General features: G+C 30.5%; 10 protein-coding genes across 11 annotated transcripts; 4 read left to right on the forward strand and 6 right to left on the reverse strand.

Moving 5' to 3' along the window:
• Positions 1–482: 482 nt before the first annotated feature.
• On the reverse strand, positions 483–3,478 carry BX663DRAFT_559424 (VTC domain-containing protein). The gene is made up of 2 exons (XM_051531851.1): positions 964–3,478; positions 483–856 (listed from the first exon to the last, which is right to left on the reverse strand). The coding sequence occupies exons 1-2, from the start codon at positions 3,418–3,420 to the stop codon at positions 572–574; spliced, it is 2,742 nt and encodes a 913-aa protein (XP_051385216.1). The 5' UTR covers positions 3,421–3,478; the 3' UTR covers positions 483–571.
• Positions 3,479–4,310: 832 nt separating this feature from the next.
• BX663DRAFT_502186 (uncharacterized protein) lies at positions 4,311–4,943 on the reverse strand. Its single transcript, XM_051526574.1, has 2 exons — positions 4,795–4,943; positions 4,311–4,728 (listed from the first exon to the last, which is right to left on the reverse strand). Exons 1-2 carry the CDS (start codon positions 4,899–4,901, stop codon positions 4,350–4,352), a joined length of 486 nt encoding a protein of 161 aa, XP_051385217.1. The 5' UTR covers positions 4,902–4,943; the 3' UTR covers positions 4,311–4,349.
• Positions 4,944–8,339: 3,396 nt separating this feature from the next.
• On the forward strand, positions 8,340–9,130 carry BX663DRAFT_502189 (uncharacterized protein). Its single transcript, XM_051526575.1, has 3 exons — positions 8,340–8,418; positions 8,460–8,802; positions 8,867–9,130. Exons 1-2 carry the CDS (start codon positions 8,397–8,399, stop codon positions 8,684–8,686), a joined length of 249 nt encoding a protein of 82 aa, XP_051385218.1. The 5' UTR covers positions 8,340–8,396; the 3' UTR covers positions 8,687–8,802; positions 8,867–9,130.
• A 139-nt stretch (positions 9,131–9,269) lies between these two features.
• BX663DRAFT_314931 (uncharacterized protein) lies at positions 9,270–12,503 on the forward strand. 2 transcript variants are annotated; one of them, XM_051522076.1, is made up of 4 exons: positions 9,270–9,536; positions 9,594–10,182; positions 10,375–10,585; positions 10,674–10,744. In XM_051522076.1, exons 1-3 carry the CDS (start codon positions 9,327–9,329, stop codon positions 10,389–10,391), a joined length of 816 nt encoding a protein of 271 aa, XP_051385219.1. In that variant the 5' UTR covers positions 9,270–9,326; the 3' UTR covers positions 10,392–10,585; positions 10,674–10,744. The 2 variants fall into 2 exon arrangements, with proteins under 2 accessions (XP_051385219.1, XP_051385220.1); XM_051522077.1 differs by lacking the exons at positions 9,270–9,536; positions 9,594–10,182 and adding an exon at positions 10,892–12,503 and having other exon boundaries at positions 10,324–10,585; positions 10,674–10,832.
• Positions 12,504–14,652, reverse strand: BX663DRAFT_502196 (apoptosis antagonizing transcription factor-domain-containing protein). Its single transcript, XM_051526576.1, has 7 exons — positions 14,596–14,652; positions 14,461–14,514; positions 13,840–14,356; positions 13,700–13,772; positions 13,316–13,632; positions 12,756–13,229; positions 12,504–12,685 (listed from the first exon to the last, which is right to left on the reverse strand). Exons 1-7 carry the CDS (start codon positions 14,600–14,602, stop codon positions 12,553–12,555), a joined length of 1,575 nt encoding a protein of 524 aa, XP_051385221.1. The 5' UTR covers positions 14,603–14,652; the 3' UTR covers positions 12,504–12,552.
• A 227-nt stretch (positions 14,653–14,879) lies between these two features.
• On the forward strand, positions 14,880–17,165 carry BX663DRAFT_469103 (uncharacterized protein). Its single transcript, XM_051524106.1, has 4 exons — positions 14,880–16,199; positions 16,267–16,435; positions 16,500–16,687; positions 16,767–17,165. Exons 1-4 carry the CDS (start codon positions 15,278–15,280, stop codon positions 17,108–17,110), a joined length of 1,623 nt encoding a protein of 540 aa, XP_051385222.1. The 5' UTR covers positions 14,880–15,277; the 3' UTR covers positions 17,111–17,165.
• Positions 14,951–15,121, forward strand: BX663DRAFT_409999 (uncharacterized protein; the record flags this gene model as incomplete). Its single annotated transcript, XM_051522281.1, has 1 exon — positions 14,951–15,121. A coding segment is annotated over one exon (171 nt), but the record flags the coding sequence as incomplete, so codon positions are not given.
• On the reverse strand, positions 17,166–18,916 carry BX663DRAFT_502200 (uncharacterized protein). Its single transcript, XM_051526577.1, has one exon. The coding sequence runs from the start codon at positions 18,868–18,870 to the stop codon at positions 17,338–17,340; it is 1,533 nt and encodes a 510-aa protein (XP_051385224.1). The 5' UTR covers positions 18,871–18,916; the 3' UTR covers positions 17,166–17,337.
• A 694-nt stretch (positions 18,917–19,610) lies between these two features.
• Positions 19,611–21,677, reverse strand: BX663DRAFT_484537 (uncharacterized protein; the record flags this gene model as incomplete). Its single annotated transcript, XM_051524559.1, has 1 exon — positions 19,611–21,677. One exon carries the CDS (start codon positions 21,675–21,677, stop codon positions 19,611–19,613), a length of 2,067 nt encoding a protein of 688 aa, XP_051385225.1.
• A 508-nt stretch (positions 21,678–22,185) lies between these two features.
• On the reverse strand, positions 22,186–23,118 carry BX663DRAFT_484538 (cyclin-domain-containing protein; the record flags this gene model as incomplete). Its single annotated transcript, XM_051524560.1, has 2 exons — positions 22,186–22,229; positions 22,614–23,118. The coding sequence occupies 2 exons, from the start codon at positions 23,116–23,118 to the stop codon at positions 22,186–22,188; spliced, it is 549 nt and encodes a 182-aa protein (XP_051385226.1).
• Positions 23,119–24,127: the final 1,009 nt, after the last annotated feature.

The raw sequence follows: 24,127 nt of genomic DNA on the forward strand, positions 1-24,127 counted from the left end.
TATTTAAAATTTTCGATAAAAAAAAAGCCTTCTTTTTCTTTTAAAACTGATATGTTTTGTTTATTATTGAAACAAGAAAACTTAATAATGAAATAGGAGAAGAATCAAACAAGTCAATTGCTTCAAAAAATATCTGCACATGATATATAATTGAAGCCTCAATTAATAATGCAATATACTAGCCGCTAAAAAAGTATTAATATAAGAGATGGAACCTGTTTACTGCCTCTTCTACCATATAAAAACGCCCACTGTTATTACTATTTTAATCTGGATCAAAATTGTTAATCGACCCTACTCTTTCCCCACTTGACCCCAAAGATTTTTTTTTTTCTAATTATCTCTTCTTTCATTTATGATCCGATCAAGACAAATCTGAATGTATTCAATAACCGTTCTCAGTTACAGTTTCATTAGGTTAAATTTATTGTAAAAAATAAATAAATAAATAAACGTATTATGAAAAAAAAAAAAGAGAAAAGAAAAGCTGAGGTAGCATGTAAATATTTTTTTTATTTTAACAAATAAATATATATACATATTAAAAACAAAAAAGAGGGGTATGATAAACTTATAATAAATCATTTGTATCTATGTCTGCATCTATATCTGCATCTATATCTGCATCGATATCTGTATCTGTATTTGTTTCTGTATCTAATGCTGTTGCTATGTCTGTTGTTGTACCCATTTCTGTTACTATGTCTGTTGCTGTTGTCATAGCTGTTGCTGTTACCATATTTGTTGCTGTTGTTGCTGTTGCTGTTGCTGTATCAGTTGTTGCTGTTGCTGTGTTATTTAAACCTAAATAATTATTATTTTGTTCTGCACTGTTGAATCTCAAAGCAAAATTAAGCTTTTTTTTTTTTTTTTTTTTTTTTTTTTTTTTTTTTGTTTAAAAAAAAATAATAATATTAACATCAAGTAAAAAATCACGTGCAAATACATATTAAAGTGACTTACAACCAAGGAACCCACTAATAAAATACATAGAAATATGGGGCCAATAGAGTCATCATAACGTAAATGAGGCTTAGTAGAGATACGATGACCACGCCATCTATAGAATCCAAAGCCATAAATTGAAAAAAGAAAGGCAATCCCAAAGAATACAGCACCTACAATCCTATTGATACCATCACCGAAATTCAACAAAGTTAAGGCTACAGTTAAAATAATGGTTGCAAAATGTAACCAATGGATAAAGGTACGTTCATTAGCAAAGAAGATCTTGGGTTCTATACGAGATCCACCTCCATCTCCACCTTCCTTCCCCTTCTTCTTCTTCTTCTTCTTCTTCTCGCCTTCTTCTGCACCTTCTTCAAGGGCTCGAACGTCTTCACTAAAATAAACATTGAAACGGACTTCTTCACCCATCTTATCTTTATGATTTTTTTTATCAGTCGTGTAGGAGGATGTGTCTTTATCGCCTATTAAAAGCTCTATAGATGACGTATCATTAAACTCAGTTGTACGACGACCGTCTGAGAGATTTGTTCGATTACGAGTTATGACTCCACCATTCATATGTATATCAGTCGAATTAAAAGTGATTGAACTATTTGGGGAGCTACCCGAGTTTGACCAGATAGGATCGGCGAAGGGGTTCCCATTCTTATTGATATCGATTACTGATACAGGTGAACTTCGGTTACTATCAAAGGGAGATAAAAAGTAATTACGGGCATTTCCAGTCGTAGAGGATCGTTTCAAGTGGGTGCCATCAGCAAAGGCAGAGGCCGAGGTGGTATCCAATTCAGTGCCACGAGGCATTTTAGTAGAACGCATAGAACGAGTAGAGAGCATACGCGTAAGGGATCCATCCCTCTTGGGTCTTTCTAAACGTTTCAAAACTGAAGATCGTTCCAGTTGTGATTCCAAGTAACCTATACGATATTTACCATCAATTAAAGGCTTTAGACTCTTGGATCTAGAGAGGCCCGAGAAATGGCCGGTGGGTTGTTTTGCATGACGAATATCCAGGTCCAATTGGTCTAACCACCAGGGCAATAAAGGTAAATGGGGTCTCCAGAAAAGGGAGGTCCCTTGCAGATACTTTGAAAAACGAGGTATCTCGTACATTAATTGAGAGCCTAACAGTCGAGTAAGCCATTGAGGGGCCTCTTGGCCGCGCTGAGTGCCTGATAATTTGACTTCGAGTACAGCAAATGGGAATCTAGATACATCAGCTGAATTCAAATGATGAAAGGGATAATCTATTCCCATGTCGGGTCGACGCCAAAGACCTTTCCTTCGTTCCTGTAAACCATCTTCTCGTACAAAGGTCAACTCTGTATCCAAGGAAACACAAATACGTTCGTCACCTGGTATTTGAAAGGTAGTACGATTATAAAAGACACGCATTACAGGATGAAGTTCTCTTTCGATAATTGATTTTTGAATCCCTGACGCAATAAAGTAATTTGCCTTTATCTCTTCCTCTGAGAGACCCTTTGTTCTTAAATCTTGTGCATATTGTTGAGCTGTATAGGTACCCGAGATAAAATGATTGACTTTATCTACATCGAGACAGACTCTGTCCTTCACGGATGCACCGTTTAACCAAGACGCATGATGTGTCTTGCGTTCAATAAAGATAGATCTTGTATCCATTTTACCATACCAACGAAATCGAATTTCTTCTGCACCTTCATCTCTTTGAAGTCGTTCCTGATAAAGATCAAAATTAGAGTTATCGAAATAAAGACTTGAAACAGCACTATCCTCTGGTTCAACAGGCTTATTTGTATCTGGAATAAGTACAGGTAAATGGAACAAAAGAATGGCTTTTAATTCTGTAATATTATCAGGATGAACCCAGTATCGAGCCGTAGTAGGACACTCGAATTCATTATTCTGGTTTAAACTAGCAGGTATAGAAGCTGTACGTCGTTTGCCATGTAGCATACAGAGATCGTGTAAAGCAGAAATTTTGACAAGCAAGACATCAAAACGCTGTCTATCAAATGATTTTGAGCGAATCATATCAAGAAATAGAGGCTGAGCATTATATTTTGTGTATTCATCGTGCTTTTTAACTAATTTTTGCAAAGCCAAAAAATTATAACGAGTAAATTTAGAAAGGTCGTTCAAGTCCATGAGAATTTCAATTAAGGTATCATCAGTTGTATCATACAGGTTTTGAGGAACAGGAAAAGGTATATCTTTATTTTGTTGACTTCTTAATGTTCTTTCACAGTAAGCTATACGAGATTCAATCTCTTTCTGTTTTCGATTAATAAATATGTCTACTTTATCCACTTCTAAACGTAAAGCTGCTGCAAAGTCTTTTTCATCATTGTTGTTCCATTTGTGTTCTTCTTGTCTTTTCTTTATATCTTGTTTAATATCATTATAAGCTACATATTCTAATCTCCAAGGTTCATATATATTCTCTTGTAATTCTTGTTCAAATTTCATCCTATTAATAATAATAATAATAATACAATCAAACAACAACAACAGCAAAAAAAAAAAAAAATAATAATAAAAACTAATAAAAAGAAAAAAAAAAGGTTTTTTTTTTTTATAATTAATCTCCTACAAAAGATAATTACCAGGAGAATAAAAAAAAAAAAATAAATATCTGAGTTTACTCTCCTCCGCCTTTTTTCCAAACTTGTAAGATATTCAAGAGATTCAATTTTATAAATAGTAGACCATTTTAATACTATTAATAGGTCTCGAAAATAATACTTTTTTTTTTTTTTTTTTTTTTTTTTTTTTTTTTAATAATAATATAACTTAGTTGTTTCAAATAATTACTGAAAAAAAAAAGAAACTCCATCTTTTAATATATGACGAATGGAATTAATAAAGCAATGATGGTTAATAATTTCAAATAATTTCCTTTCATATACAGAAAGGGGCTTTATTATGTACGCCATAATAGAGAAATAATTTATATTTGTCTTACTTACTTTCTTATATGTATTGACATGATTTATGAATAGACGCATATTAATTTTTTTTTTCTTTAAAAAAAAATGACAAAATATATTCATTTATTAATTTTCGATGACTGAAACATTATATTTAAGTATGGAAATAAAGACACTATTGTCATAAAGTCTGTTGTTGTTTTAAGCCACAAGGTTACTTGTTATCATTATTAGTCTTTCTCGAATCAATTTGTACACTATTTATTATACTCTATATCTAAGCTTGTAATACGCATGAAATAATGTTAAGTTTCTTAAATTAAACATACATAATATATCTATATCATTTGTTGCTTACATAAGCACACACACACACACACACACACACATATATATATATATATATAAATATTATATGTACATGTATTATAAGAATGTCAAAGTAAAAGAGAAGAAAGGTTAATATATTTAAGGGGGTATATCATCGTCATCATTATCAGTTATCGAAAAAATAATATTATTATTATTATAATTTATTTTTGCATTTGTATCTATTGGCGTAATTGCATCACTACTAGCAATACTCTGTGCCAGCAGAGCTTCATTTACGTTTAATAAATTTTGAAGATATTCTGGCGAAGGAACTAGAGTATTTGCTGATGTTATCCGTTGTTGTTGTTGTTGTTGCTGCTGCTGCTGCTGCTGCTGCTGAGTTAATAATAATGCTTGCTGATTCGCATTTATTGTCAAAGAGGATTTAATAGTGTCATCCAAAACAGTTAATTCCGAAGAATCTACTTCAGCATCTGGAAGTTCTACTTGCCCTAGCCAACTTATACCAGGACCACTATTATATATTATTGTTGTTGTTGCTATTATTTAAAAGAAGAAATATCATTACTACTGTTTATACCTCTCCTCCCATTCTTGCCCCATTTTTTGAATCACTATTTTAAGCTTTTCTCTTTGTCGTTCTAGTTCTTCTAGATTTTTATCATATTCAGTTAAAAATGTATCCATAAAATAATAACAGTTTTCTTGATATTCAGGAAAAAAAAAAAAGAAAGAAAGAAAGAGAGAAAGGAAAAAAGAAAAAAAAAAAGAAAAAAAGAAACGGATAAAATGTAAATAATCAATATTTATAAAAGATTATTAGAACTACGAAGCGTGATCCATTTCTTTAATTTAGCATTAATCATGACCTTTGATGTTGGAAAGAATTGAATGCAATGACTTGAGTGATGTTGTTGAGTCATGAGTGCCATTCAACGATACCATCATTTCAAATAATATATTTTTTTTTGTAACAGACGATAAACTATTATCTTGAACTATATTGTCCTTTAACATTTAATAGAGCTGATCAATACGTGGGAATAAAATCATGGGATTTACAAAGTTAACAATCAAGTCCTCAAGCTCATTTTTTGAATTCAAAGGAATACATTAGTGTGAATTTAAAGCCAATATTATTACTTTAAGGAAGTTTGTCCAGTTGTTGCCTCCAATCGTTAAAACAGAGTTGAATAGACTTACTTCCTAGCAATTAGTGGAAAATAATAAAAAAAAAAAGTTAAAACGACCAACAAAACTGTTAGTTCATTATGAAAAGAAAGATCAAAGTTTTAATTAATATCCTTTAATTTTTTTGTCACTATTTTCATATAAAAGATATATATTAGCCTTAATAAGATAACCATCAGCATTAAACGATGACAATCTCGAATGCTAAAATACATAAAACACAGACTATGACTAATTTTTTTTTTCACCACCCATAAAGAAATGACTTCATTACTACTGACTATAGTAGCATTTGGTTAGAAAGAAATGAATTTAGTTAATTTCATAATATAAAAAGTAAAGTTGTTGGCGGAACTGTTAGAAGACTTTTCCTTAAATAAAATAGTGTTTTATTATAAAGATCAGGTTTGATATAATGAATAATGGGAAAGAGAATCTATCATTCCTGGAAGGTTCCCAAAGGATATTTCTGTTCTATAGTATTCATAAAGGAAATCATTATAAACAGCAAGGTGAATAAATGGTTCTTCTTTGATGGGTACCTTGACTCATATTTCTCCTTTATTAAGGACAGCTTTTGTAAGCTATAGAGGCATCACCAATAATTAAAATTGATATGTATTGTGTAAATAGAATAGTATCAAGCACTCATTCACTTTAGAGATAATTCTTAATCTATTTTACGATTAATTCAGATGATATCTTCTTCCTGAGACTACATCATCCTGTGGATATATGATCTATGTGATTTGAAAGACTATACAAGTAAATAATGTTAAAAATTAAAACAAAATACAAGCAGTAGTTTGATGATCCTATTCTTATTCAAAGCAAAGTGAAATGTACAATACTAATCAGTCCCACTCTATTCTTCCTTATTGTATGCTTAATCCGTACTATGGACAGTACTAAATAGACATAGTATGTGTACTATAAATAGTATTCAATTCTATATCACAGCAGCTTTTACTTCTTCTCTTATCTTGCACACTTCATTATATTTACTCGTAACAGCCGTAGTTGTTCATTTATTTGTAAATATGAATATCATCTGTAGTCATCCTTATTTTCTATAGAATATCATATGCATCAATAAATAAAAAGACTTGTTATCTATATGATAGACATGCAAAGTAGAAGAATTAAAACTACATGTACAACACGTATTTTTTTTTCTTTTCTTTTTTAACGTTGTGTAACTAGCTGTGTACAGACAGAAGGTATGATCAATAAAAGGAGCTACTAGTAATCATCTAAATGTAAATAGAGACATATCCACATGCACATTATTACCTTTACCAGCTGTTGTGAATGATGCTATAGAATAATATAAAATCTTCTCTAATACAAAAAAAGATATACAAGACTCATTAGATGGAGTACTACACTAGTCTTCTTGAATCTAGTCAAGATTAGAAGTTGTAAGTGAATATTCTAAAGGATTGACGAAATTAAGCTATAATCTCTATTATCTTACTATACAACACTATTCTTGTATAATGCTACTATGACCTTTATAAATAACAAGCTCTATTTTATTGTTCCATTAAGTTATTTATCTATCATAATCATGTATGACATAACTGTTTATTCATCATTCTATTTTCTAAATATTTACGCAGTGATAAAGCACTTTCTCATGCTTTAATCCATTGATTTACTACGAACACTAAGTCATGTATACGAAATATAATAAATGTTTGAACATCATTTATATAGTTTTTTTTTTCTTCTTCTTCTCTAAATATTAGTGGCACAAAAATATTTATCTTTAAAGACTTGTCTATTATTTCATTCTTCCTTTATGCACATTTATTGATATACAAGCTATATATATTCACCATTCTTATAATGCTTTTGATTTCAGTATAACCAATACTTATATAATACAACATCATATACTGACTTGTTAAACTATAAATTGCCCATGCAAGGTTAGAAGAAAGTTGATAAAAAAAAAATCCACTTTGTAACTAGATACTTTTTACGGCTTAAAGATTAAATGAATAACTTTATTTTTATGATTATAATCCTTCGAAGAAAAAAAAAACATCTACATGTTCAATCAACTAGAGATGAGCAAAAGGATTTTTTTTTTTTACATACATATTCGAAACTTTTGTTCAAGGGATGATTTCAATTGAATAGATCCAAAGTTAAAATAAATAAGCAAACAGGATTTAACAAATGGAATCGTAAATATCTTTTACAAAGGATGAACATTTAATATAAAAATTAAAAAAGGGGTTGACTATAGAATAAATAAGTAGTTAGTAGTGGTTAGTAGTGGTTAGTAGTGGTTAGTAGTGGTTAGTAGTGGTTAGTAGTGGTTAGTAGTGGTTAGTAGTAGTAGTAGTAGTAGTAGTAGTAGTAGTAGTACTAGTAGTAGTAGTAGCAGCAGCAATATTAATAGTAGCAGCAGCAATATTAGTAGTAGTAGCAGCAGTAGTGGTGATATCAAGTATTATCGGAATTATATTATTATTTTCTGAACCATACTCTATTTAAGAAGTCATGACATCAATTAGTTGATTCTGTAGTAATATGTATTATATTCTATTTCTTAAAGTCATTGACAAGAAGTATAGAAATACAATCGATATGTTTAAATACTTGTATGCATGGATATTAAATCTAGTCTCCTTAAAAGCTTCGATCGTTACAATATTCATAATAGTTTATATGAAAAATAAAATAAAATGTTACTTGAACATGTACGAGGATTGAATACAATTTTGGCTTAGTATCTATTTTTTTTTTATAAGAAAGAAAATGCTGTTATTAACACTATTATTATTATTATTATTATTGATGATGATGACTTCAATATGTATAAAGTCTAGGCTTTCTATCTTTTATTTATTTATTTATTTATTTTTTATTTTTTTTTATTTTTTTATTTTTTTTATTTTTCTTTTTTCTTTTTTCCTTCTTCTTCTTCTATATATCTAACTTACATACATTTTTCTCCTTTTTGAATTTAATTGTTACATGTACTTTACTTTACCAAAAAGTCAAGATAGACAGCCTTTACGAAATACTTTAAATAAAAAGCTAGTAACAGTAGTTTATTATCGACTGAATCTAATGCTTCTACAATGACAGAAGATCGCATTTCAGAAATTATACAAAATTTAGATGATCACTGGGGCTCGCCGCCTATTTTAACTCCTGATACACTTTCACATATATTAAATCATCAATGGATTATAAATGATGATATTAAACAACAAGACATTAAAAAAGTATACAATTCATCTATTTTTATCCTTTCCATATAGTAATAATTATTTAATAAGGTATCAAAGGCAGCAGCAACAGTGGCAACAGTAGCAGCAAATCGAGTTATTAAACATAATAATAAAGCATTATCCACATTAATTGAAGAGTTTTGCAAGTAAGTTAAAACTATAGTTTATTCTAAAATCTAATTCATCATAAAGCTTACTCTTTTTATAAAGAACTATAGAAAGAACGAATCAAGATAATATAACTGAAGTAGCCAAAGATATTAAAGTATATATGGAATCATAAATTAGTATTTATTCTATGCTTACGTAATATTTAATGTAGAGTGATCCTTTGATTCAAAAGTTTATTGCTTCATCCAAAGAAGAAGATAAATTAACTAATGGAAGTGAAGAAAAAGTTATTCAGCATTTAATAGAATTATTACAATATCATAATACTAATGCAAGATAAACCCATTCATAGTCTTATATCCCTTTTTTTTTTTTTTTTTTTTTTTTTTTTTTTTTTACCAAACCAACTAATGATCTAATACTATTGGCTAATAAAGTATTACATATACAAAAAAAAAAAAAAAAAAAAATTAAATAAATGAACAAATAAATAAATAAACCAGCGCAAACGCATTATACATTTTTTTTTTATTTCATTTTTTCTATATTAGTAATCATTATGGGTTACGCTACACTTGATGCAGCTCTTGCTTTCCCCCAAAACTTACCACCTAATAATGCACATATTGCTATTATGGATACCTTAAAAGCAGATGCTAATTTTTTAATTCATCATTTTATTGTTAATCAACTTAAGGGTAACAGAAATATTGTTTTGGTTGGCTTAGCTCAGATCTTTAATCATTACTTTTTAATTGGACGTAAACTGGTAAGTTTATTTCTTCTTGGATTATTATTATTTTTTATAAAGCTAATTTCTGATTAGGGTATAAACTTGCAAACATTCAAACAATCTGGTAAACTTGTATTTATTGATGGTTTAACTCATTTGAATGAATATACAACTGAAACACCTTATCCATCAAGTAAAGCGCCTACTGCACCTACTGATACACTTGATTTCAAGATGAATAGTAGTAGTAATGATGAGATCTTGAAATCATTTTATAAAAAGATAGCTGACTACGTTAGAAAGCAACCTAATACTTTATTGATCTTGGATGACATTAGTGTTTTATTATACAATGGTTTCTCTTTAGATCAAGTCTTAACATTTATATTAAAGTTGAGATCACTTGTTGAAAATAGTCAAGGAACCTTAGTAACTATAATGCATGCAGATGAAGAAGGTTCAGAAGATAATGATGAACAGGATAATTTTATTAAACAAATCCTATATGGCTCTCATCTTATACTTCAAGTACAGCCTTTACATAGTGGTTTAGCAAGAGATGTTCATGGTCAAATAGACATCATTTATGGACCTCAATTAGATTGTTTTGTTAAACAAAATACCCCACACCATTCTATGCATTATAAGATTCTAGACAATAATGTTCATTTCTTTGCAAAAGGTGTCTCACAAGTTTGAATTACTGCTTTTAGAATATTAGCTTAATTAAAAAAAAAAAAAAAATTATTTTTAGATATTAATAATTTATGAATTTGTAGTCTAATTTCCTGTTTTCTTTCTTTCTTTCTTTCTTTCTTTCTTTATTTCATTCATTTTATATTATGCTATCAAACTGTTTTTATAAAAAGAAAAGGTTTTTTAGCTCCTTGACTTTATTTACCTGTTTAACTACCGTTGTCTTTGCTGTTGATAAAAGTGATCCTTGTTCAATTATTGCTGGAAATAAAACTGCAAGTTTCCAAGATGCAAAAGCTTGTTTAGATTATTTTGAATATGATATTGAAATTGCTAAGCAAACAATAGATACAGTTAAAAAAGTCGTAAATCAGCTCTATGTCTTTAGTGTAATTATCGTCTTTTAAATAGTTTAAAAAAAAAAGAAAAAAAAAAGAATTTAAACAAATAAGAATAATAATGTTTTGTTTTTTTCAGGATATTGCTGCTTCTCCGCCATTAGTGGAAGGATTATCAATTCCAGCTGTAAATATAACTTATGGTTTAGACTTAATTTTAAAACAAAATTGGAGCTCAGATAGAGAATTTCAAGAAGCTGTGGCTTTATTGCTAGATAAAGTTCAAGATGCTCATTTGGTAATAATAAAAATAAATATTTGTATTTACATAGTATTCAACTTTTATTTTTAACTTAGTCTTATTCACCGTATTGTTATCGTCAATTTGTTTTTTGGCAACCTATTCAATTAAATGCTCTTTTAAGAAATCAACGTTTAGTGGTTAATGTGGCTTATATAAAAGATGATATTTGGCCTGATGCACAACCTTCTTGGGTAGGCTGTGAAGTCACTCAAATTGATGGTGTTGAGGCAATGGATATGATTGTAAATTATGCTGTCAATAATAACGGAGAAAGTAAAGATGCTAATACCTGTTTCAATAATATTATGAATACCCAAAGTTATTTTCATGGTTGGGATGATGGTGCTGATGATCTTGGTTATCATCGTTTCTTACCTGCTCAAGAATTTCACAATTATACCATGCGTTGTCCTACAAACGGCACTTTACCTATTCAAGAAGAATATGATGAACCTTTCACTGTAGAGGTGCCTTGGGTGGCGCAAGTGCCTCCTAACTTTCAAAATGCAAGTACCTATTGGTCAACTTTCTGTCAATCCTCTCACCAAAATATAACAAAACGGTCCACTATTCATTATGATATTCATGAACTTAAAGCAATTCATGAAGGGGAAGTGTTTGCGTTAGATGCTAGGGGGAAGCCTTCTGCTACAAACGAGAATAGTATTGGTAACAGTCGTGGTCCTTATATTGAATTCATTCAACTTACAGATGATTATACAAATGTGGGTGTGATTGATATTCAAAGTTTCTCTATTACATCAAATGATAGACAAGACTTTGTAAATCAATTTATTGCTGGCCTTGAAGATTTTGAATCGAAGGGAGTAGAGAAAATCATTTTAGATCTTTCTTCAAATGGTGGTGGTGATGCTTGTGCAGGTGAATTCCTCATCAATACCTTCTTTGGTTCTACTCCTGATTACCCATCTGATATCAAACATTCTCCTTTCCTTGAACGTGTTATCAAAAGGGCTCATGAACAAGAGAACACAAAATGGATTGATTATCATTCAGATGGATTCAGTGGAAGCAGTTGGTTTACAACTACAAGATCTTATACTCGTGGTAAAACTGAAAATGTCCAATTCTCTCAACCTGTTACATTAAGTTGTGCAGCTTGGTATAATACAATCACTATAAAGGAATTCAAGAATACAAAATGGAAGCCCTCTGATGTTTTGATCTTATCTGATGGTCGTTGTGGTTCTACATGTGCTATCGTAGCATCACGTCTTCGTCTTTCACATGATGTTCCTGCTATGGGTCTCGGTGGTATTCGTGGTAATCGTATGCAATTTGCTTCTTTCCCAGGTGGTGAAAGTGATCGTTTATCAAGCTTTTTAATGGATTTGGAAATGTTGGGCATCTCTGATGATCCTTCTGCTCCTCATCCTTTCCCTGAACGTGCTGATATGGGCTGGACCTTTAGAGAAGTTTACAAACCTACAGATTCTTTTACAGGATCTCATACTGACTTACTAGAATATAGTGCCATTACTGCAGATTGTCGAATTTATTTTGATGATCATAATGCAAATGATATTAAGAAATTATGGGCTGATGTCGCCAAGGTCATCCTGGCTGGTCAATGCCCAATTGTAGAAGAGAATTTTAATTAATATACAACACAATAATAATAATAAAATATGTACAACTGCCTTTCTTTTTATTTTATTATAAATCTCTAATCATCTTTATTATCATAATTTACTTATTCTTGTATACTTTCATTATTTAGTTTTTGACCGAGTAAAGAAGAATATAATTCATCAATCATCGATTCATGCCATTCACCATTAGGAATAGGTGCCATAAAATTTTGAAGTTTTTCATGAACGTTAAATCTAGATAAATAAAGGTTAAAAATAAAAATAAAATAAAAAAAATAAAGCTAAAGTATGTATTCTCTATTACCGAAGTTTTCGTCCTTTACTAGCTTTTCTATCAATTGTCTTTGCCTTTTTCTTTTTATTCTCGGTCTGTTTACGAGCAGCCCATCTCATGCCAATAGCTACTGGATCATTCGTGTCGACCATACGAGATTCAATTAATTCACGTAATTGTTGCTGATAAAAGTCTTGGTCATCAAAGATTTCAACGTCGTAGGTATTTAAATGACGATCAGCCTTCTTTCCCGTATCAATCTCTTCTTGTTGTTGTTCTTCTTTTTGATTTTCAACTGTCACACTAATTTTACCCAATATCTTATAATCTGATCTTTGTAATTGTGTTCTCTTAATCAGACTGGTCTTGTCTGCCATAATAGTTTCAATCTGAGTCATCACATTTTGATCAAATGCTTTGAATTTCTTATTCAAACGTGCGCCTGCTGCTGCTTGAACTTTATTACTCCATTTTTCTAATGTGCTGTTACGATAAGGCGTGAAACTAAGAAAAGAAAAGAAAAGAATAAAAAAAAAAATAGTTAGGGAAGATCAAGTTTTAAGCGGTTTTAAACAGAAAGACTACTTTACACTTCATTTAACTTTGAGATATCTTTCCATAGTGTATCGATATAGACATCATCGTCATCATCTATATGTCTTTTTCTTGAATTATAATCGTCTTCTGGAAGTTCTACTGCTCCATTTTGTGTCAATAAGCCTGAACGAATATCCATTAAATCATCAATAATTTCATGTAAATCGTTTTTCACTTCTTCTAACTCAATTTCAATGCCTTCTGTCTTGGCTAAAAAGTCATACCAAGCATCTTTTTGAGGAAGTTTATTTGCATCATCTATCACTTTTTGCATACGAATTCGACTTTCTAAGCAATTGTCCCATAATGTCTATTAAAAGAATATAAGTCACTTTTATATATATATATATATTTTTCCTTTTTTCTTACAACTTTACCAATTGTTGTCTAACATGTTGACCCTTCTCAACATCAGCTTGAGCACTTTTAGATAACTGAGAAATCATATTTCTATATGTGTATTTTTTTCTCCTTAGTAACTATACTTTAAATAAATAAATAAATAAAGTAAACTTACTTTTCTTCTTCTTGAATCTTTTTAAGCTCGGTATTGATTTCATCATCATCATCATCATCATCATCATCATCGTCATTGTCATTTTCTTCTTCTTCTACGTCTTCTTCTTCTTCTCCTTCTTCCTTCTCAGAGTCATCTTCTTCTGACTGGTCTGTATCATCACTGACTTCCTCTTCAACATAGGTTTCGGCTTTATTTAATAAATCCTCATCATCATCGAAACTATCATCATTATCGCTTGCATCAATATCTTTCCGGCTCTCTTCATTATCGATTTCCTCTTCGGATTGGTTTTCCTCATCATCTTCATCCTTTTCCTCATCTGAAAAAATATCTTTACGACTTGTACGTTTACCAGCATAACGAGGATCGTCTAATAAAGGTTGATCATTACGCAGTTTACTTTTACCAACTGAGACGTAATGATCACGAGCAGCTGATTCATCATTCTCGTTTTCACTATTATCTTCTAGTTGATTATCATTTAAAGGTTCAACAATGTCCTCAGGATCGTAGTCTATATATATATATATATATATATATTACATGTCAGTAACAAATAGGACATGCCATTATATGGTTTTTATTTATTTATTTATTTATTTATTTTTTTTTTTGTACCTTTAGGAGCTGTTGATTCAAGATCTGCAATAAGACTAGCAAGTGAAGTATTTTCTATATAAAGAAAAAAAAATTATTATTATTAAAATAAAAAAAAAAGCTTTATCCTATTTTAAATTTCCTAATGTACTTTACTTGACATGATTACAAAAAAAAAAAAGTATACAAATATATAAATATTTTAGTTTTGAAATAGGAGTCTTGTAGACTTTTAATGCTAATAGGGAAAACGAAAAAAAATACCAAAGTGGCTTGATTCAAGTGACTGCTTCATTTTCGGAGTTATATATATATATATCTGTATAAATATCTATATATGAATGTATGAATGTGTATATAGATGTGTGTGTGTGTGTGTGTATTCATATACATTTATTTTATTTTATTTTTTTTTTTTATTTTTTTTTTTTTATTTTTTTGTTCTTTCCTCTTTCTTTTAATGGTAAAGGCAGTTAGAGGTGTATTGATTGAGTGTGATACCACAGTAAAACAAATTGTACTTAATTTAAATAAAAGAGGCAAATTTGTTATTGAAGATTTGGACGACACTCATTTATTTATTGAAGCCAGTTGGGTCGATCAACTTAAATTCGAATTAGATAAGATCCTTGACGAAAACTCATATACTGTTTCTGCTACTGACGAAAAAGATATTAAAAAGTTTTAAATAAATAAACAGTAATAACAATAAAAAGAAAAAGAAAAGAAAAAGAAAAAGAAAAGAAAAAAAAAGAAACTCTACAACGAAAATATATATACATACGCATACACACATACACATACACACATACATACACACATACACATATTATATACGATGAAAGTAAAACGTATCTGTCCTATTTGTAAAACAAAAAAATTCAAAAAAACAAGCGAGGCAGGATTAGTTTGTAAATATGGTCATCAAGTACTTGGCTTTCAAGAAGAACATGGCGAGGAGACTGCACAAGTTGTTAGTAGACGAAGAAAGAAAGTGAGGACGATAATGGAGAATGATATCAACTCAAAAAGGAGTCCAGCACAACAAAGGAGTGATTTTATACGTATTTTCCAATTTGCTTTACAAGTCCTTACTCGGTCTATCATTCAAGATCTTGGTTTCCCTTCTCAACTTGAAAATATAGTTCGTGAACTTTGGATTTTATATTTATCTGGTTCTAAAAGAACAATTGAAGAAGCATATATCTTTGAAGCGAATGAAAAAGAAGGAATGATGAGAGATGCAAGTACGCGTCGAACAAAATTAGATGAAAAGATAAAAGAAGAAGAAAAAGAACTTGAACAAGTCGATGATGAAGACAGCAGTAATGAAGAAAGTGACGAAGACGTTAAGAAAGAGAATGAGCATCACTCATTTCAAAATCTTAGAGCTCGACGTCTTTTTGAAAAAGAAGCAGTACCAGTAAAATGGCCTACGTTAAAATATTCAATGACGCTTTCGATTATTTATCTTGCTTGTCTTCAGTTAAATTATCCAGTTCTACTAAATGATTTACTTCGATGGGCGAAAACAGGTCAAATTCCGTACTTGGAAATACAAAATTATATCCCTGGAGATTTATTATCTTTACTTAGTCTTCAAATTTCCAACTCAATGACAAGGATACCAGCTCATATGAATGTTATCGTTCAAACACAAAAAATAATGAAATGTTATCATCATTACTGTAAGATAGAGTTTGTTCCATTAAATGCACCACTTTATTTAAGTCGTTTTTGTTCTCAGTTCTTTCTTACAGGTAAGCCTTTAACAAAGACATTTATATATATATATATATAAAAGAAACTAACCCAAGATGATTATAGTGGAAGGCTATTTTTATGCCAAACTTATATTTAAAAGTTATCTTAAAAAACACAAGGTTAATTTTTCAAATCCTATCCATTCTCAATGGAGATCACATCCAACCACTGTTTTAATGGCTTGTGTGATAGTTGCAGCCAAGTTCATTTATGGTGTGGGGCATGGCTCAAGGTATAGATAAGCTTAAACTATTGTTTCTTTGCACTAGTCTGACTCATCCCCTCCTTTTATACAGTGATAACTTACATGTTAGCAAATACAATGTTGATATGACAAAAGAAAAATGGTTGGAATTAATTCATAAAAACCTAACACAATTAAAAAACTATAAAGAAAAACGACAGAATTTGGATTATATTATTGAGGCTTTAAGAAACAGATCTATAGCTTCAAGAATGAATTCCTCTGTTACTAATAAACAAAGTAAGTTTTATATTTAATGATATTTCGTTTTTTTTTTTTTTTTTTTTTTTTTTTTTTTTTTAATATGCATCCTATTTAGCAATTGCATTGAGTGTTTTAAATCGTAATAATCCTGAAATCAATCATGTACGACGACAAAGCATTTCTATAGTAGAGCCCATATTAGAACCCTTTGTGAATGAAGATTGGGCTGATGATAGTTCAACTTCATTTAATACCATTGATGAAGGACAAGTCTATTATGTGCATAAACATGGATTCCGTCCACAAGATTATGTAGATCTTATTGCATTAGCAAGTGAAATTTTGGGTGAAAAAGTGAATCCGGCAATTGAAGATATAGTAGAAACAATTGAGAATACATTTGTTTTAGAGCTTAAAGCAAAAGGTGTACCAGAAAAGCAATATAACGATTATTTTTAGTTTATTCTTAAAAAAAAAAAAAAAATTAAAACATATACCATGTATACACTTATTATGTTTGTGGATATTAATATTTTATTGATATATTCAGATGCAATTTTGTTAAATATATAATAAATATAAAATAGCAAATAAAAGGATATAATTACGCGATACATACTATTGTTAGAGGGTATAAATAGAAATAGAAATGTTATATCATCAACTAATGTGTGTGTGTGTGTATTTTATGGAACTTGAGTAAAAGCATGAATAGCCGCATTGCGACATTTTTTCCATTGAGATTGAAGGTTATGTATCCAAGAGATAATGAATTCAAGGCGATTGATGATGGGTACAGTTCTCAAGAGATGGTATAGATCCCTAGAGGAAATGGGCAAGATAGTAGCCGCCCACCAACAGACAGCCTCTGGATCCTCCTTGAAAGGTGCAGAACCATATAGGGATTTAACGCTTTCTAACCAAAGGGGTCCAAAGAGACTAGAGGTTTGGGTATGTAGAACGAATACATTATGAACCGTTGTAGGTAATGATGGAGAACCAAGATGATGAATAAGTTGTAAAACTATATCAGCGAGTTCAATGGCATTAAAAAGCTCATTTGATCCTTCTTGTTCCATCATAGCCCCTGTTGTCATCTTTTCTCGGTTATGAATGAAGGATATCTCGTCTTCGTCTTCGTCCTCGGCTTTGTCTTTGTCTTTGTCTTTTTGTTGTTGTTGTTGTTGTAAAACCTTAAAATCGCCTATAACCATCCCATCTTCCCTTTCATAATGGGCCTCAAGCTTAAATCGATAGAGGCCAACCACATCGACTAGAATCATGTCTGACCGATGCACTAAGTTAGTAATTTTCAAGAGAGTGCCAAACTGAGCCATCTGAGGTTGAGCAGAATGAACAGAGGCTAAAAGGATGCCATGATATGAAGGGATCAGTGACTGATGAAAGATATGCAAGTGGTGTGGAGCAAAAATGGATAATCGAAGACGTTGATTGGGTAGGATGATTGTATCTGAAATGAATAGTGGCGTGTTGTAATGATGCCACCATGTCTCAGTTAAGAATTTATTCAGCTGTAAATCCAACAGGAGCCTATTCTTCTTCTTATTGGATGATAAAAGATCGAACCATCCAAATCGCTTTACTAAATCATGAATGAGCTGATTAGGGGGTTGCTCTGATAAAATACGGTATTTAGGAAGTGGACGTAAACAAGTAGGGCAAGAATTAGTTTTGATCTTTGCTTTTAGGACACAACATCTGCAAAATGTATGCCCGCACAATGTAGTAATGATGATATCGTTACAATCTGAAGTAATAGGAAGGAAACAATGATGACATTGCATACATGCCATGATTGCGTTTGTAACTGTAACTGTAACTGTATCTGTGTCTGTGTCTGTATCTGTATCTGTATCTGTATCTGTGTCTGTATCTGTCCTGTTCCTGTTTATTGCATTGGTCCCATTTGGACTGCGATTAGTGAGGCAATGGTTTTCAAAGGCTTTTATCAGTTCTGCTACTGCAACATTGATAAGAAGCTGAGGACCAAAAAGATGAGTCAAGACATTGCAAGATGTTACTGGACAATGAAAGACTTGTTTTCGTGTTGCTGGAATATGACTAAAGGGAACACATTCGAGACAGACTGTATATCCGCATGAAAGAGTGATAGGGTCTTTCAATAGTTGATGACATGCTGGACATGTGAGTATCTCTGTTAAAATAGCTGTATTTGAAGTATTCAATAAAATAGGCATAATAGTATTTGTCAATCTTGTATCTATTGAAGCGTGGAAAAAAAAAAGATGAATAGTGATATGATATAAGGTATTCGGGTTGGAGGAGAAGATGAAGGAAAAAAAAAAGAGTAATGTAAAATAAAAAAAATAAAAGGAATAAATATATATGTTTTCGATAGTTGTTTCTTTTGTCAGGAAAAAAAGGAAAAAAGATTATATAAGCTATGGCATTATAGCTTATATAAATCAAAATTTGTTATATAAATTATCGATCTTTACTAACTCTTTCGATGTTCTGTTTAGATCCATTAGTGTCCCCCCAAGCTATTTTTAACCTGTAGAGTTTAATTTTTTTTTGGGGGTGTGTGGGTGTGCGAAGGAGGAGGATAAAATGGATACGATTGGATCATTTAAAACAATAAATAAGAAGACCTTAAACAATGGCTTCTTTCCTGATTTGTTTATGTATTAGATGATAATACATTTTTACATACCTTAAAAATAATAATAATAATAATAATTTGATAATGTGTGTCTATATAAACTTTTTTTTTTTTTTTTTTTTTTTTTTTTTTTTTTTTTTTTTAATAAGAATAACAATCATTCATATACTCTAACCAAATAATTATAGCTTTAGACAATTTATTGCTAACATAGCAAGCATCTCAAAGGGATATATGTATATAATATAAAGATGTATAAATGTTATATATGCATATACACGTATAGATAGATATCTTTTCTTTACATTATCATCATTATTCATCAAAATTGCAGCCAAAACTCAAAACATTGAAAGCATTTGTATTTCTGTTATTCAGTGTTAGCTTTGTTGAAGGAGTCGACTTCTTCTTTTTTTCTGGTCGTTGATCAGCAGATTTGATACATCTTTTAGGCTTATTACCCAAAACAGAATACCATTGATCTATAGATGTCGTTATGCCATAGTCAAAGACATTATAGACCTCTTCTTCAAGGTCCATCATGATAGAATGATACAATCTACAGAAAAGAGTCTTGAATTTGGGTGACAGATTAGAAAGCATTTTAGCTATACTTGCTCCTTCGCGTGCATTTTCAATATAATAATGAAAATAAAGCCCGTTATAGATATGCGAAAATACATGAGGTATTTGAAAATGATCTGGAATATCAAGTATTTGAGTGAGGAGATGGGATGAACAGATGATACCTTGAAACTGCGCAGAGAGATGAATGGCTCGCTTTTTCAAGGCAGGAATACCTGTAGTGGGTAAAGGAACCTCCTCCAGTGTGAAGCCTAAAGCGGGAGCAAGTGATCTTAAGGATGCTATTATCATTGCAATAATCTCATAGTTATAAAGACGTCCATGATGAATCGAACGAGAACAATGATAGATCATATACCGCATACAAAGAATAAGTGGATGTAAGACAGGATTATGAGATTCTAAATGACGTGAATGACTATAGTGAAAATGATAAAAGTCATCCGGTTTATTCTGCGTACGTTGTCCCATGTCTACTTTTGTAATTTGCACTGTACCCAAATGTTGTTTTTCTCGTACTTGCTCTTCTATCATCCATGCTTCTTTTTCTTGTAAGCGATTTGAAATTGTATCATATAATCCTTGTCTTAAATAGCGACTCACGTCCCAACTAAATTCTCGTTCAATATCTTCAATAAATATATTTGCCCAAAAGGTTTTACTTTTAATCACATCCATTGTCTGTCGACTGAATCCAATTGAATCATGTTTGGACCTTTTAAGCATGAGTTGTAATCTTGAAGGGCTCGAATGATCAACTATGATTGCTTGCTTGTATTTCTGAAGGAGTGGATTTGTCATGTCATAACGACTGATTGAATCTACAATATTATCTTCCAGACGATCCGCTTTTTCTTCTTTTAATTTCATGTTACTTTTTAAAATAACCGGCTTCAACTGACCCACTATGTTTTTAATTATTTTTGCTATTCCATCATGACTATTCCTTTTAATAAAATCAGCTATCATTTTTGGCCATCCACTTGAATTCATTTTAGCAACCTGAGCGATCCCCCCTAAAATATACCATTGGCTTATTGGGTATCTTATTAAATCTGTATTTAGATAATCATTCCCTAAGAGGGTTCCAAATAAAGGTAATAAAGAAGGTTCAATGTCCAACAAAGCTGCTAAAGCTTCAGGACGGAAAACGCTAGCCAAGATATGTTTTGATTCTGCAGTTGGAACAACAAGTGACTCTAAAGGAATATATCCTTTCCCTATGTTAGGATAAACATACATGTCTGAATCTTGAGAGACAACGTATGCCGTTTGATCTATCGCCATCTTGACTACTTCACTGTCTGCTTCAGTTTCACACATCTTGATCTTTACATTTAATTCTCTTAACGTCTGGATAATCACTTCCAAGGTCAAAGGGGGTATAAGAAAAAGATCACCATAATACTGAATACCTTCATATCGTCCTTCTGAATTTTTATTGCTTGCATTAATTTGTTTTAAATTAGCAAAGGTAGTGACACATCGCTCAATGTATGATCTCTGTCGTTTAATTCTTGTTTCTATTTTATCTTGTGGTAATGCACCATCAAATAAAAATGTCATATCGATTCCAGCACGTTGCAGTTGTTTGACGAAATGTTCAACGACCTGAGCAATCATTGCATATTGACCTCCATGAGTCCAATCGATCCTATTTTCAAATGCAATGTGATATACAAAGGCATTACCGTCAATAATAAAGTGATCCTTTGATGTTGAATCCAATTCCCATTGAACATTAGTTACAATACGTGGAAAAGATTTAATAAAGAATGAAAGACCATGAATTCCCATTATTTAAAAGTTTTAACATTTGAAGAAATAGCAAAAAGCCTTTTTTTTTTTTTTTTTTTTTTTTTTTTTTTTTTTGACAAATCAATATTAATAAATTATTTGTAAAAGAAGTAACACAAAAGTCTTATAGTAATAACAAAAATGTTGTCACATTATCTAAGCAAGTTAATAGTAAATTAGGGGTATGCATCTACACATAAATGAGCACTGCATTTTATTATTAATACATCTCATAAAAAAAATTAAGTTATTATCAATTATTGTAATAATGCGGTCTTCATAATGATATAAAACCCGTACCTGCGTACATAAAATAAATTTCCTTTGTTTAGCATGTAAGCTTATTAACAATAGTAGTCTTTGACAAGCCATCAAGTTTGTTGCTTTTATTGTTTTTGGTATTATTATTTTATTTTTATTAAAAGAAAGAAAAAGAAACAAGAAAATTGGTATAATGATGATGATGATATATAATATAATATAATAAATCTAATGGCATATACAAATTCTACATTTTACGAAAATGCTTTCTAGCTAACATGGCAGGGTCGCCTAAAAGATATTTTCTTTTACCATATAAAAGTGAATGTGGGGTATTATCATTGCTATAAGTTGTAGTAGATTCGTCTGACGAAGAGAATGATGAAAGAGAAGCAGGAGATGAGGAAGCATTATTAATATAATAATATTGTTGTTGTTGTTGTTGATCATAGTATAATTTTGATGGACACGAGAATTCGAGTAGTATATCATTTCTTGGTAAAGATAAGGGCTTAACGATAGGTTGAGTATAGCTACTACTGCTACTACTGCTACTACTACTGCTACTACTACTGCTACTACTACTGCTACTACTACTATTACTACTACTATTACTGCTATTACTACTAATATTACTACTAATACTACTACTAATACTACTACTACTACTACTACTTTTCCTTTGAATACGATCATGTAATAATGCAATCCATTTGTCATAGACTGGTTTACTGACATAAAGTTGATAATTAATAAGTTTCAAGAAGATCAATTCAGCTGTATTAATTTCTTTAACTGGTAAATTTGTAAATTTAGCCCATGTTCTATTCCGATAGTTTTTATCATTCAGATATTTGGAAGATATCATTAGACTTGCTATAAACATACGTCTACTGCAACAAACAAAGTCGTTACTATTCTTAAAGATACATTCATAAACAAGTGTTCTTATACGAAAGATATAAAATAAAGCAAGTTGAAGCATAGCATATGTTGCTTTCGTTCTCTTTAATATTTCACGAATAAAGTAAACTGTTGGGTATTTGTTGATAGTTGAAGAAGAAGAAGAGAATTGTTTATTAAACCAGATAGAGTCAATAAAGTCCGCAGAGACATGAAGTAATTTATCGATCATAAATGACCTCTCTGGAAGTAAAGTATCGGAAGATTGATGATTCATTACATATCTATTAATGACAGTTGATAATGAAGGTAAATAAGTAGTAGTAGTAGTAGTAGTAGCAGCATTACTTGTATTTTTCAGACTATATAAACTCGGGTCTGTTGTACTGGAACTGGTACTGGAACTGGTACTGGTACTGGTGATAGTGCTGCTATTTGTATAAAGATAATAATTTGAATTACTAGGATTGACGTAAGGATAATTAATAGAACTAATATGACTAATACTACTACTACTGCTGCTGCTGCTGTTACTACTGCTATTGCTATTGATAGAGATATGCATTGAATAATAAATAAAAGAAAAAAGGCACTTCCTTCTATGCAACTAAAAGAAAAGAAAAGAAAAGAAAAGAAAGATGAAGCAGAAGAAGAAGAAGAAGAAAAAAAAAAAGGAAAGAAAACTCTTAATAGAAATAAACTTTATATCTTCAAAGCAGGGGAATTTTCAAGACAACATACATCTATAATTATCATCTCAGTTCCAGAATTAATTGAGTACGATTTTTTTTTTTTTTTTTTTTTTTTTTTTTAACTCTTTGTTTTTTTTTTATCGTTAAACAAGACCATCTAAAATGATATGAAGAAAATAAAAAGGATAATAAACCACTAAACAACATAACTGCTACAAACATAATAATTCATCTTCTTTTAACGTTTATTCATGTGTAAATGCTTACATGATTCAAAACTGAGAATGTAAAAAATAAAATAAAATAAATAAATATTTATAAAAATATACTCATAATCCGGATATGTTCGTAAAAATCTAAAAAAGGCCAGTTACCGATCCCGGAAATTGACTGATTGTATTACACTAAGTTTTTTTATTTATTCTTTTTTTTTTTTTTTTTTTTTATTACGTATAATAAAGTTTTATATAATATATGCATCTTTTTTGTACTTAATAAAAAACCAGTATGAATTTATTAAAAAAAAAAGAATCCTCTGCGTTCATAAATAATCGAACCATTTCTAAAAGTCACGACATTTTTTGTATAGATAAA

The sequence above is a fragment of the Cokeromyces recurvatus genome (genome assembly GCF_025118155.1).
Source record: "Cokeromyces recurvatus strain NRRL 2243 chromosome Unknown BX663scaffold_6, whole genome shotgun sequence".
NCBI lineage: Eukaryota > Fungi > Mucoromycota > Mucoromycetes > Mucorales > Mucoraceae > Cokeromyces > Cokeromyces recurvatus.

What these genes read in the sequence shown, in the direction of transcription:
- BX663DRAFT_559424 (XM_051531851.1), bottom strand. Translation starts at nt 3,420, where the DNA reads ATGAAATTTGAACAAGAATTACAAGAGAATATATATGAACCTTGGAGA. An exon ending in TATTAGTGGGTTCCTTGGTT is followed by an intron (nt 857 to 963) that starts GTAAGTCACTTT and finishes AAAAAAAAAAAG; the next exon opens with CTTAATTTTGCTTTGAGATT.
- BX663DRAFT_502186 (XM_051526574.1), bottom strand. Translation starts at nt 4,901, where the DNA reads ATGGATACATTTTTAACTGAATATGATAAAAATCTAGAAGAACTAGAA. An exon ending in GGGCAAGAATGGGAGGAGAG is followed by an intron (nt 4,729 to 4,794) that starts GTATAAACAGTA and finishes AATATATAATAG; the next exon opens with TGGTCCTGGTATAAGTTGGC.
- BX663DRAFT_502189 (XM_051526575.1), top strand. Translation starts at nt 8,397, where the DNA reads ATGTACTTTACTTTACCAAAAA. An exon ending in GTACTTTACTTTACCAAAAA is followed by an intron (nt 8,419 to 8,459) that starts GTCAAGATAGAC and finishes TTAAATAAAAAG; the next exon opens with CTAGTAACAGTAGTTTATTA.
- BX663DRAFT_314931 (XM_051522077.1), top strand. Translation starts at nt 10,343, where the DNA reads ATGCTATCAAACTGTTTTTATAAAAAGAAAAGGTTTTTTAGCTCCTTG. An exon ending in ATCAGCTCTATGTCTTTAGT is followed by an intron (nt 10,586 to 10,673) that starts GTAATTATCGTC and finishes TGTTTTTTTCAG; the next exon opens with GATATTGCTGCTTCTCCGCC. An exon ending in AAGTTCAAGATGCTCATTTG is followed by an intron (nt 10,833 to 10,891) that starts GTAATAATAAAA and finishes TTTTTAACTTAG; the next exon opens with TCTTATTCACCGTATTGTTA.
- BX663DRAFT_502196 (XM_051526576.1), bottom strand. An exon ending in TGAATCAACAGCTCCTAAAG is followed by an intron (nt 14,357 to 14,460) that starts GTACAAAAAAAA and finishes ATATATATATAG; the next exon opens with ACTACGATCCTGAGGACATT. An exon ending in AACATGTTAGACAACAATTG is followed by an intron (nt 13,633 to 13,699) that starts GTAAAGTTGTAA and finishes TTCTTTTAATAG; the next exon opens with ACATTATGGGACAATTGCTT.
- BX663DRAFT_469103 (XM_051524106.1), top strand. Translation starts at nt 15,278, where the DNA reads ATGAAAGTAAAACGTATCTGTCCTATTTGTAAAACAAAAAAATTCAAA. An exon ending in TTCTCAGTTCTTTCTTACAG is followed by an intron (nt 16,200 to 16,266) that starts GTAAGCCTTTAA and finishes AGATGATTATAG; the next exon opens with TGGAAGGCTATTTTTATGCC. An exon ending in GGTGTGGGGCATGGCTCAAG is followed by an intron (nt 16,436 to 16,499) that starts GTATAGATAAGC and finishes CCTTTTATACAG; the next exon opens with TGATAACTTACATGTTAGCA.
- BX663DRAFT_502200 (XM_051526577.1), bottom strand. Translation starts at nt 18,870, where the DNA reads ATGCCTATTTTATTGAATACTTCAAATACAGCTATTTTAACAGAGATA.